Here is a 13,725-nt window from a genome sequence, read left to right as displayed (position 1 = left end):
ACGTAGCCCGAGCATTGACAGGGGACGGAGAATCAATTACTAGGATGGGGCATGGCCAGGACGACTGGTAAAGTCTGCCTTCAAATGGTCAGGTTAAGCCCCTGAAACAGGAAGTACTTTAAGCGTTGGGTGCTAGAAGGAAGTAGTCATCTCCAACGCCGCCGCACAACGGATGCGCGCGCACTCAAGCAGCGATGTACGCGCATCGGACAATGAGCGCGTTCGATGATGACATATCAAATCAGACCAACGTAAAGCAACCTTGGTGAGGCGTGGTGGACGTCTGAATCTTTCTCTACAAACCCACTAAGACTTGCGTAAGTTTATGAAAGATAATCATGGACGCCCTGGTGTTAAGCTACTTCCGTGTGACAACGTCAGCGAGATATCAATACAGACTAGAATCGATTAAGATATTTACGTCAAATTTGTATCATAAAGTATATGATTCCGGGCGATGGTCAAATGAGAGTCAATTAGAGCCTGCGGTAACTCGCATGAAATTGCCAGAATTAATTACTTGAAATTGGGTGTAGCGGAGGCGTATTGGATGCTGAGGTGGTGAAGGCGATGACGCTGGTCTCGAATAATCAGTTCGTTAAATAAAATGAAAGAGAAAGAATCACTAATGTAAGAAAGTAAGAATCACTAATGTAAGAGATTAAGAATCACTTACGTGAGAAAGTAAGACTCGTATGAAAGTAAGAATCACTTATGCAAGAAAGTACGAATCTCTTATGTAAGAAGTAAGAATCACTAATGTAAGAAAGTAGGAATCACTTGTGTAAGAAAGTAAGAATCACTAATGTAAGAAAGTAAGAATCACTAATGTAAGAAAGTAAGAATCACTAATGTAAGAAAGTAAAAATCACTTATGTAAGAAAGAATCACTTATGTAAGAAAGTAAGAATCACTAATGTAAGAAAGTAGGAATCACTTATTTAAGAAAGTAAGAATCACTTATGTAAGAAAGTAAAAGTCACTTATGTAAGAAAGTAAGAATCACTTATGTAAGAAAGAATCACATATAAAAAAGTAAAAATCATATATGTAAGAAAGTACGAATCGCTTACGCAAGACTTTATTTTTAACACTCAGCGTGGGTTAAGATCAGTACGAGTGATTCAAGAGGCTAAAATTCCTAAAGCCATCCAATGTTACTGGGAAAGGTGTTTACGTGGATAAACAGATGAACAGAGACAAAAGGAGGGATAGTAACAACTGGAAGGGACTCACTCTTCTCATACCAATACACAACAACTTTGCAAGGCACAATACGTCCACTGAAAAACCGCAAGGAAAGGACAGAGCAGCGTCCAAGCGCTACACTAAACCAAAGCACTAAGAATGATGTACGACTTTTCTGCTTAATTTTGATTCAATAAATGAAAACGAAACTTTCAAATACTGTAATTCTGTAAAACCCATATTATTGGAAACTGCAGGAATTTTCATCCAGTAAATCGTTCTTACTAAATAAATATCTTCTTTTAATTATTCGTTTGCGCGGAACATGTTCTATTATACCATTCAATTAAACTTGATCTCATATGAATTCAACACAAGAATCACAGCATTCACCATCATCAAGCTGTTAATACATATTATCAGCAACTTTCTAATTATATATATATATATATATATATATATATATATATATATATATATATATATATATAAATATATATATATTATATATATATATATATATATATATATATATATATATATATATATATATATATATATATTGTTTTGGACAATCACATGTTTACCAAATGGCGGCCTAGCTCGTCTCTTCGATGTATATCAACTGACTGTTATATTTCTCTCTTGTGTCACCCCTGATGATGTGATTACTACACGAAAGTGCACTTGGGAACTTTTCGTGTTTCATTTTCCCCGTGGACTCAGGAATATATATATATATATATATATATATATATATATATATATATATATATATATATATATATAAACCATAACATTACCATTCACTTCTAGTATAAAATGCAGTCATAAACACCATCATCTTGCAAGTCTTAAAACAACAAGATGATATACTGAGATGTCAACAAGTCATAAATCTTACATTACGTACAGTTTCTTATAATGTGAAGATGTAATTCAAGATGGTCGCAGCTTTAACACTAAAAAATACAGTCCCTTATCTTAAGATTATGCAATGTACGATAGGTACAGTTTTACGAAAGTGATATAATATGGAATGAAAGTTAACAACCTTCATGCATCAAAGCTTAACGCTGGTGATTAGTTCCACCGCAAAGGAAACTGAAAGGAAAAACTGGTATCAAATCAACTTAACAAGAGACAGCTCCTTTGTCGGTATAAGATTTTAAGCTACTCTACTGAATGTCTGATTTATAACCCTCCAGCTCAACACAATACCTAAAACTGTACATGCTAGGCTTTGACTACATACTACACAGGGACCCCTAACTAATTACATCCACCTTTACCTAAAAAAAAATCACCAGCAGCCTCCTACTTCCTACAATTCTGTTTATCCTTAATCTCACAACAAAATTAGGCAACCAAAACAAGCTTGGGAAGAAGTCTGCAGCTAAACCGTAAAATGTTAAAGAATACAATGTTCAATAATTATCTAATTTAATCATATCAAAGACAGGGTATCAAATTCTAATAATCATCTAACTTTAATCTAATCCTATCAAAGACAGGGTGTAGCTTCGGGGTATCACCTCTACAGCCCCCCTCTCTTAACTTCCCTCCCTCAATTTGCTCCCTCGTATCTAGCTTCCTCTCTGGCTGATCTATCTCCGTGTTGATGGATTAGCCTCTCCATCTTTATCCTTAAGATTCTGTCCTGTCTTCTACATTTTTTTTCCTTTTTCTGAACAATTTTCTTTCACCTACAAGTAGCTAAATGCACTCATCTGCTGACGACTCATCACTGCATTTCCTCCACATCCTTCAATTCTCCTCCTCTCACTCGTTCTGCATCTCGTCTCAACACAACTTCTTCAATAAATTCAGACCGGACAGAATTTTTCAATCGGGAAGGCGAAATCTGTTTAAGTTTAAAGCCTCCTAGACCCAACTTCTGCCCATCTCTCTAACGAAAATCCCTTGCAACTTTCCTCTCTCCTTCGACGGCTCTATAATTCCACCTCTTGACTAAATGAAGATATTTGGTATTACTTTAACATCCACAGTATCTTAGAAACCTCACATTCCGGGACACAGATAAGTCTGCTTATAAGATGTCGGAATTTCTTTCCTTCCGAAAAGTTGCATCCTTATTTGACAGAACTGAATCAAGCGTAACGACTTAACAGCTCTCTCAAGCTAACCTCAAATCTTGACCCTCTTGCCCTATGCCGTAGTGTTGGTTCACTTTCCACCTTTTATAGGTATCGTTTTAGTCTTTGCTCCCGAGTGCTGGCTGCTTGTGTGCCCCCACCACTTGCTAGGCCACGCAATATTCGGCAAGCTGCTGCGTCATGATTAGTGTGTGGCGTAGGCGACTCAAAGGTGGGCCAGTTTGATAAATATGTATTTCTCTACACCTTGAAGATTTGGAGCTCTTTACTCTCTCTCACGTCTTTCCTAAAAACAAAGACCTGGCACTTTTCACAAGTTATTCATCCCCTCCAAAATTCGTACATACTTTTCCTTGACTCTTCTTTTTCCTTTCTTTGACCACTTTCATATTTCAATTAAGACCGGCCTCGATGTGGCCTCCAACAAAAAAAAAAAAAAATCAGCATCATAAATAATAGGTACATTAATACTACGAGCTTCCGCTTTAGCCTTAATACTGCCTACATACATACTGAGCCTACCTCTATTAATGTGAAGATCAGGATGAAATGAAGGGAAGAGTATGGAACAAAATAGTCGAACTTAGTGAAGAAGAACGTATTGTGAAGATGCGGTGATGGGAATGTGGTGAGGATGGCCTTTGCAGTAAAAATGAGGGTGTAATTGGGTTCCAGTGATGACATTTGCGATGAAGATGGGGGTGTGGGTAAGAATATAGTAAATTACATGTCGACCAATTGCGAATTATTTACCATACATGCTAGAGATGAAAATTATACATGAAACAAAACAAAAAAAATCAAGTACACTTACTTCTGTCGGTGGACTCAAGGAATTTGGCAAATCTAGGTTGGCAGATTGAGACAACGGGGGTGTCCGAATCCTGAGGACTTGCCTTTTCACCACCAGGGGACAATTTAGGGGAGACGTGGCTGTTCTGATTCATGTCGTCCATCCCCTCCGTTTGCTGTACGACCTGATGTCCTTTCTGGCTGTCTACCTGATGACCGAGCGGGGAGGGAGGCGTATGGACGGGAGAGGAAGGGTGCTCCGTTGGCAATACCTGTTCCTCCAGCTGAGACAGGCTCCGACTGCCGCCGCACACCAGTGTGACGGGTTCTCTGGTTGGGCTCACACCGCCCGCTCCCTTGGCTGGGCTTATATTGCCAGATCCCTTGGCTGGGCTCACACCGCCACCTCCCTTGGCGGGGCTCGCGCTACCAGTTGTTCCCTTGGCCGGGCTCATACCACCAGCTCCCACTGCCTCAGAGCATTTCACACTCTCCGGAGTCTTCGGAGTTCCATCCATTTCTACGGTACAATCCTTTTCCAGGTAGTTCCAGGAACCTTTAGTTCTGATCAAAATTCACTGATAACGCGATACTTCATCAGAAAGACATAACATGTACTAATGCACCTATTATATAGATATAATGTATATAATGTGTATACGGTAAATCTAATCAATGTCTTCTCATTACGTCAAAGATGCAACATGTTTATAACGTGCTAAACTGTTACAATATCCAGACGATTAACGTCTAACCTCTTACAAAGCTTTATCATTCTTAGACCAAATCTTTTCTCGGCCTGTCATTGACAATCCATCTACAGGAAGGATACTATCGCATTCTTTACTATTTCTACGTGACCTTGAGACACCAAGCACGCATCTTGCTTCATCCTTCGCGAACTGAGAGGAAGTCAACGAGAAAAAAAAAAAAATTCATACATCAGTTCAATAACGGGTAAATAAACCACGGGAGTCGGTAAAGGAGCTGCAACAAATGGGCAAAAATAAGAATACATCTCAACAATAGGAGCTCATGGCAGCTGCACCGTAATTGTCACATGCTTAGTCATTAGGATAGAGTTTCCTCTACTCATGCTCACAGCAAAAAGGCGCAATACAGACTATAATATAAACTTTTAACTACCTTCACTGGAATTGGGTGTATCTTCTATGGGAGGAAAATTCAGGCAAGCTTTCTTAAATCTAAGATCATGGCCACTATCACGCCGTAGGAATTAAAGGATATCAACATACACAAAGCCCTTAGTATGAAAAACTTGCATTAAAAATGGATGAAGGGAGGCAGCATTATTTCCTCTCTGTTTTTTTTTTACACGCCAAGACCTTGAAACGAATGTGGAGGAAATGCACCGCAAAAGCGTATCTTCAACCTTGAGGTGCGAATCACAATCAAGGATCAAATCAAGTGTCAGTACTCGTTCTCCTTCTCCAAAAACACTGGCAAATCTGAGAAATATAAAGATGTTGTGAAAGAATCAGCATGACGCGAGCAAACACGAAGGTCATTACCACTATGCATAACTGGTGGATATAAGCCAAGAAAATTAAGCAACTTGGCATCTCCGCGTTGCCACCGCAGCGAGATACTTTTGTGAGTTATTTTTCCTTCATTCATAAGTTCCGTTGGTATCGCGAAGCTATTTATATTACACAGACTCGTCTGGGTGTAGTGATGCAAGATATGGTACAATGTTTTTGCTCGAAAGGAAGACACTTAAGAAAAAGAGAAAGAAAAAAAAGCCTTAACCATTACGATACCACATTTACAAATACGTACGAACTGTTGATTTACATGGACAAAAACATCGTTTCATAGACCTGCTGAAAACAATTTTTTCACAACAGTCTCATACGGATAATACTGTATACTTAACTGATGGAATCTAAAACCACATCTAATAATAGTGTTAGCATCTTTTTTTTTTTTTTTACGAAAGACCTCAGCTTTATGTGGGCATCATTGCTCATGTAACTACTACACTCAAATGGCTGAACTTCATTCAATTGTAGCTGGTGTATCTTGCTGTATGTACACCTATCCTTCAATATACGTACTTTCTTGCTCTATGCACACCTATACCTTCAATATATATATATACTTTAGACAATTTTTCTTTTCAGGTAGGTCGAAAGTTCCATATGGTACACGGCCTTAGGGTAAACCAGAAATTCCGTTTCAAATTTATGAGGACCTTCGACGGAGAGGAACACAGTACCCGTAAGGCGTTCAACCCTTGGCACAACTTGGTCTGCACACGCTAACACCGCACACAATAAATTCCGACACTTCTATACTTCTACTGTAACCTTCCATTCATCCCTCCACCACACGTTGCTTCAGATAAGATATGGGCGCACTTCACTCCACAGACAACGATATCAGCGATTAACGTCACCAGCTGTGAGGAATGATTTTCCCAGTATCTCTCAGCAACCTGGCTGCTACTGCTGCCACAGAGACCCAGGAAGGAGGACCAGACTCTGTAGAGAGTTGCTCCACAACTGGCACTACCTACGCTGTAGCTAGGGCCAAATTTACGGATGCCAAGTCGCATCCAACTTCCACAAACAACGCTACCAACACCACTCTCAACGAACCCTTCCCCTCCTAACTGTCCTGGAAACTCCGAACGTTCGTGCAACGTGAATTGGCATGACTGTTGTCCATCAGGAAAATTCTGAGCTGGCAACAGAGAGAGTTGATGTTCATTGGTTAAATCAAATGATTAGGGAGAAGCACGCGCGCGCCAGCCAGTGGTTCATAGAGGCCGGAGACCCACCCACCTACGGCCATCTGACGGGCGCCCTGTCTGTGTGCACATTCCACGTCACTTTCAAACATTAAAGGGCTCTGGTTGCATAAGCAAATGACATTCTACAAAACTTAAGAGCTTTTGAACTGTACCTTGTATACTATGAATTCATATAAATTTTGTGTATCATGGTGTATACAAGATTCGTTAATCAACAACATGATATTATCACATAAATCCATGACCGCGATAGCTAAGGGAAATTGGTCTAAAGAATGAACTTGAGGTATTCTCATCTTTCTTCCCCTCGAAATATCCAACACACCCAGAAATGCTTTGTACGCTTGAACACCAACAAAAATTAACTTCATCCCCGACTCTTTCATTAAAATAAAATATCTATCGACATTTCCAGATCACAGTAAAGTTTATTCTTGGGTAAAGCTCAAAGAGAGACCTCCACACCCTAAACCCCCACGGCCGGGTCCCGGGTGACCAGCCTGCCAACACTTGTAACCAAACGTCACAAGGTTTCGTACCTAAGAGAACATCCACCCACAAATATACGAAAAACAAGGTACAGAACTATTAAGATAACTGAAGCTCTTGTGCAAGATGCCATATCAAACCTCACATGGGTCTAAACGGAAATGTTCTATTCTAATACTGAGCTTAAATCACGCCACCCAATCGTTTCTTTCGCCTTAGCGGGTTAGCGTCAGGAACTATTATCGGCCACATTTGCATACATCAACATCCAGCTTTCATGTATAATGTACTAAACCAGAGCCTACCATCCACAATAAAGCCCCACAGACTGCTCCATGGCTTACAATGACCGTTTCTTATTCCCTGGCCCAACCCAGTGCCAAGTCTCATCTATAAACCACAGTGATTCAGTTAATTCTATTCCACGCATGCCTCTCACCCTCTTGAATGTTCAGATTCCAATATCCCAAAACCTCCTTCACTCCATCCTTCAAACTCCGTTTAAGTCCCCCGACCCCACCAACCTCCACTTAACATGTAGATCAAGTCGATACTTATTCGCTCATCATCTCATGACCAAACCACTTCAGCATACCCTGCTCAGCACTGTCAAATGTACTGCATTTACTACATCTCTCTTGCATTCATTCCTGAGAAAATCTACCTGCTTCACATTACATATCGCCCTCAGGCATTTCTTTTCTAACATAACCACCTTCCTCCTTTCTTTTGCGTTCAAAGCCTGAGTCAAACACATGCCTACAACACCGTCGGCCCTGTTGTAACTTCGAACATACTCCTCTGTGCATAAACAAAAACTAACCTCCTATTATAATGAAAACAAAAGTAGTTACGATGAGATTCTGCCAAAATGAAAGACTAGAGCATAGTCTCCACCGCAAAAAAGTGAATTACGTGGTCAAGTAGTATGCGTGCGATGAAGCAATGGTGTTTTCGGACTTAATACCAGTAGCCCTGGTGAGGGTGAAGCAGGAAAAAAAAAAGGCTGTGCTGGCTCATTGCGCAGCCATTACAAACAGGGAGAATTTGTGGCACGATGTCTCTTCCTGTATATAAATGATAGCTGTAAGTACCCGTATGAAGCAGATACCACGAAATCTTATTTATCTAACAATACGCACAACTCCCTAAAGCCTGTCTGTTTACAGTACCAAATGGTGTGCCCAAGGAACATTACAGTAAACAGAAACATCTGCTTGGAATTAGTTCCAGTATGGCAGCATCCCAATAGATGGAAATATTATTTTCCTTTCCATTGAGACATCTAACCACTTTCACCATATCGCCTTCACTCACTCATCTCCACAAATAATTTCAGTATCTGATCATTAGGAGAACATCACTGAAGATAGAAAACAGTGGGGAAGAAACTTAATTTTCAACTGTTTTGGTGATAGCATGGCCTTCAGTCTGAATGCCTACGGCAATATGAAAATGCTATGAAGAAAAAAAAAGATGAGAAAGAAAGATGTGGAATGAAACGGGAGCAATGATTTATGTCAAGCCGTCAGGTCAGGTCATGGATGAGTAGAGAGAGACCTGAGAATTCGATATCATCTGACGAACGTCAACTCAGATCGCAAATTCATAATGAAAGAAATGCAAAAATGGCTTTCATTAATCTTTAAAAACATTAGGGCCATCCTTATGTAATAAAAAAAGAGCAGTGGGTATAAAGTTGGTGTCTAGTTTACCTAATAGACTGTATAATTCATTCTGGAGAAAATGACACCTAAAAATTCCACAAATTTAAGACACTGGAAGAGATGTCAAGAGTCATCAGAGAACAAATTACAAGCTGTCAATCACGTATAAAAATGATACTGAAATACTCTAACGGAAAACAAGTGACGTTAAGTGTAAAACAAATACAATGCAATGCATATGTCATAAAAATCATAAATTTCTCACAAAATTACGATAACATATGGCATGCTAATGGTATTCGTTTGAAAAAACTATCGAAATATCAGAATGATGTCTGCTTCTTGCGGAATATTGGAGGAAAAGAATGTCAATGATGGTAGCAAGTCAAGATCTGGCCATGACTTAGTATGTTGCTTTATCTTCCTCCTATGACGCTGCCTCTCAAAGAGTTTTTTCCCTTCATGTCCTGCACCTTCATTCGGCATTGTAAATTCAGCCAAAAAGATTGCCACAAAGCATTAAACGTGTCACGCAAAGGAACTTTCTTCCCGTCAATGTCAGTCGTTTTTCATGTTTACCTAACGTGCACGAGAAGGCGAATGCCTCGATGCTGTGTCCTGTCATCCACGCCACAATTCTCTATTCTCCTTTTGCCGCATAACGTCAAACATCACCCCACCAAGTCGGCGCCGCCAGATTCCACAGCCTAGCCCAACCCTATAATCTAACCTCTCCCTGCCTCGCCCAGCCTCTGGCAACCCTCTGCTCCCACCCCTCAAACTACACTCCCACCTCCTAGTCTCAAGGTCGGCCATAATTACACAGCGTTATCACTACTCCACAGTCAGTTCCGAGGTAGTGAAAAAAAAAACGCTTAATCTTGCGAGCAATGTTACGTGATACACAGTTTTCGGCATATTTGTAAGCTGTCAAAATGTTCGGAAGCCTTTTAAGCTATCACAGAGAATACTTCATTCATATTGTACTGATATGATGGAACATCTACTCATCTAGAATATTTGATGTTTTGTATCTTTAACAAGAAAACCTGACCAACAGGCATTCATTTGAGACTTGTATTTTTCATTTTTTCAGCATATTCTGTATATCCACCTTGTAAAACTCAAAAACATCAACCGGCTGTTACTGTATACATCACCACACCGTTACACCCCTCCTTTTGTAGGTGAGTTAGTGAGTGGGTGTATCAACCGCGCTCCAGGTCCCTAACTAACCCCATTTCACTCCATCGCGAAGTCTATAGCTATGCTAAGCATCACTACGGCAGAGTGGGAAGTGTAGGATACTCCCGCACAAACGTTGGTATTGATTCAGGGCAGCACACACCCTCAACCTCTCCGCGACAACTTGCCCAGGCCCGCACATACACAAACTCACAATCCACCCCTCACAAAGCGACTGTACAAACTACGGAGTCTAGGCGGACAAAATCCTCCTCCGACGCGGCCACCACGCATGCGTACGTGACCGCACTACGATCAGGACTCTGTTCTGGAGTTCATTCCCCACGACAGCAACAGCCACTTACAACTGTACTTTTAGAAACCTACTTATTTTTTACTGAGAATTGATGAGTGTTGAACTACGTTCTCAGGACGAGGACACACCCAAAAACACGAGGACAGAACAAACTGTTACTTTCTTAACATGATGTTATCCTTTGTTGACCTTTTATAAGAAGTATTTATAGCCGACGCTACAAAATGTACAATTTCCCGGATGAGTGCCATCAGCGTCAATTCTTAATTCGACTATATTTGGTTCCCATCTGATACTTATAGAGCTAGAGAAAATACATTTGCTTACATGTAAATGTACATATAATATTTCACATGGCTATGGTTCATTTCTACTTTCACAAATTCTTTCCTCTGCAACCCCACACTGTGGTCTATGAAAATGCAAATGGCCTGCGTGTTCGGCTGCGAGTCCCTAAAGGATGCGCTTCATCTAAATGTAATGTACGCAGTTTGAAGTGGTTAGATCAGCCAGAGATATATAATGGTCTTCACCCCGTGCGAACTGTGCTGCCAGACGTATGCTATAGTCGCTATCACACGTACTTGGGAGGATCGTTACGATGGTACAATTAAGCCCGTTCTAAACCTCTTCAGACTTGGGAACAACTATTCTATTTTGCATCAGTGGAAAAGGGCAGGGCATTCGTAAACTTTGAGTCCCAATCACAATCACAGCCATCAATAATACTGCTGACAACTCGTAGACGGATACATGAAAACTTTTTTGTAAGCCATTCTACTAACCTGTAACATGTCCTGCTAACACCATGAGATTTCAAGTGGGAATTTATCAACTGCCTACCGGACATACAAACAAACACATAACATTCAATGTTATTTTCTTTTCCATTTTGTTGTGTACGTGTAATTCAAGCAGAAAGATCGGTAAACTATGAGAGAATCTGCCGCTTTGAAAGCCGTGCAGACCATCTGTAAAAAGAAATACGTAAACATTTACCAAATTCCAGACCCCAAAACAACATAAAATGAGAAACAAGAAAAAGGGGCGTAAAGACTTCTTAATTCACTCATTCCCACCTCATATCCAACATCACTAATACCCATTATACGACCCTGCGTCATTCCGTTGGGAAAAACTATCAAAGTCTTCTCTGAAGTGTTTTGTTAATCTGTGTAGCGGGTTAAGCAAAACTTAGCAGGGTAGCGAGGCTATTCCAGGGGAACTGGATGTTCCTGCCATCTTGCCAGCCCGCTAGGTTGGGATCCCCTGTTCTAAGAAAACACCCAAAGGAGGGGCATGCTTGTATGCACGTAGTTCACTTCATGCAAATGGGAAATGAGTTCAAGATAAACTTCAATGCTGCTGAAAGTATAAAGGAAATGACATATGACCATGAGCTGTTCAGACTCATCTAAATTCAGTCTTCGTTTCCGGCAAGCAAACACACTATTGTTCATGCTCGTATGCTGACGCCACACTGTCCAGACAACTGCATGGGACCAGAGACTAGACAATGAACAAAAAAAATCTATTTGCTGAAATGAATGACACACATCATGCACCAATACAGAAAAATACACTTAAGCAAATCAGAAAAAAAATTACGGAATAATGTAACGATGCGATTACAGTATAATTCAAGTCCTGATAACTCAAGACTGAGTTTAAAGAGGTTACACCATCTTTCCCTTCCTAAGTATGGATCACTGGAAAAGTTATATTTCCCATTATCGTCGTGTATATGCAGTAACAAAGAGAATTAGCTATGATATCATACAACAATTTTGGCATATTCAGACAGGGGTCAAAACAGGGGAAAAATCTGGAGGCCAGTGCACATGCTCAGTTAAAATCAGTAACATGACGTCAACGAAAGGCAGCCTTAATACATCTGCAGGCCTGGCGAAGAGCCATGTTTTACCACTCCTTAAACAAGCGAAATTTATTAAAACACTTGTTTAACGAATATTGCAGGTTTCGTCAATCTGTAACAACAGGGTAACCGGTAACTCTACAACTGTCAACATCACAAGAATATCCTAGCTTTGTACCACCTATGATGAACCGGTTGGTGCCGGTATGACAACAGAGCTGTCCAAGAAAATTTATCAATACACTGCAGTGAGGCTCTGAATCGCCACACTGCATCAAGGAACTGCAAACACTGACCAACTTGTCAAACCTAGCTGGACTGATTCTTATCTACACCTTCCACAAGACCTTAGATGCCACATTTGCTAATTATATCAAGTTTTAACATGGGGAAGGTTAGGAAGCGTCAAGTGTACAGTAATAAGTCTATAATCAGTTCCTGAAAAAGCCAGTGCGCATTCTGGTTTGTGTGTGTACAAGGCAAAGGGCACTGATTATCATGGTCGTCAATCAAGGCAAGCAGGATCAAAGTGCCTCAGGTACAATTAACTGTGGATTCGAGACAGTCTTCGTTTCTGCTTGTCTCATCAGTATCATTAGCACTAACACATACTTACTGAAGTTCTAATTTATGGTTTTCTTGACCAGCAACGGTATAGTTTAACTGATATTTGTGTAGTTAACACATGGAAGAGCTTTATTTTATCCAACTAAAAATCTTCTGCAACCATTATCATTATTCTTCTTGTTTCCTTCTGAAGTGTTAATGTTTCTTTGCAACAGACGGGTGGTCATCATTTCTATCAGCAGTTTCGATAGTAATACCAATGCACTTACAACCGAATCTGTCTACTCCGTTTTCTGGATTTTCGTCCTTAGTACCAACACCATAGAAGACGCAACTGAACGTTAGTATCACCTGATCTCGTCCTTGTATTCGTGTATAAGTTGTACGTATTTTTTTTTATCAGCCTAACGCAGTGCAGTTAAATTTGTCTGGTTTCTCTTGCCACCTTCGGGAACATGTGGACGAAGGCGAGACAAACCACAAAATAAGAAACACTTTACAGAACAGGTAGTAAACTTCAATGCACTGCTGAAAGCATGTCGAAAAGTTCGCCGCCACAAAGACCAAACACAAAGATCTGGTGAAATGCAAAAACTATAAACAAGGGTAATAATGCCATCGTACTGTTCCCCAATGTCATATATCCTTTTTCACTACGGTTTCCTTTGTCCTAACTAACGCCTTTGTACAAACCACTAACCATCAAGTGGACTTTCCCGCTGGCACAGGTACTGGTACCTAAGCAAATACTT

General features: G+C 40.3%; 1 protein-coding gene across 10 annotated transcripts in view; it reads right to left on the bottom strand.

The window, feature by feature from the left end:
- The window catches only part of LOC139763203 (1-phosphatidylinositol 4,5-bisphosphate phosphodiesterase delta-4-like), a 152,831-nt gene that overhangs the window by 110,541 nt on the left and 28,565 nt on the right, over positions 1-13,725 (bottom strand). Inside the window, exons 1-2 of one of the 10 annotated variants that reach the window (XM_071688959.1) lie at positions 6,517-6,625; positions 4,120-4,675 (exon numbers count right to left, since the gene is read on the bottom strand). The exons of 5 other annotated variants lie outside the window; for them this stretch is intronic. In XM_071688959.1, coding sequence (XP_071545060.1) covers positions 4,120-4,615 — 496 coding nt within the window. In that variant the 5' untranslated portion in view covers positions 4,616-4,675; positions 6,517-6,625. Of the gene's footprint in view, positions 1-4,119; positions 4,676-6,516; positions 6,626-13,725 lie in introns of those variants that run through there. 4 more of the 10 variants (XM_071688960.1, XM_071688957.1, XM_071688956.1 and 1 more) reach the window with 4 other exon arrangements.

This window comes from Panulirus ornatus, chromosome 46 (assembly GCF_036320965.1).
Source record: "Panulirus ornatus isolate Po-2019 chromosome 46, ASM3632096v1, whole genome shotgun sequence".
NCBI classification, from domain to species: Eukaryota; Metazoa; Arthropoda; class Malacostraca; order Decapoda; family Palinuridae; genus Panulirus; species Panulirus ornatus.
The sequence above is the reverse complement of the archived record's forward strand: the minus strand, read 5'-3'. Positions and strand labels throughout refer to the sequence as shown.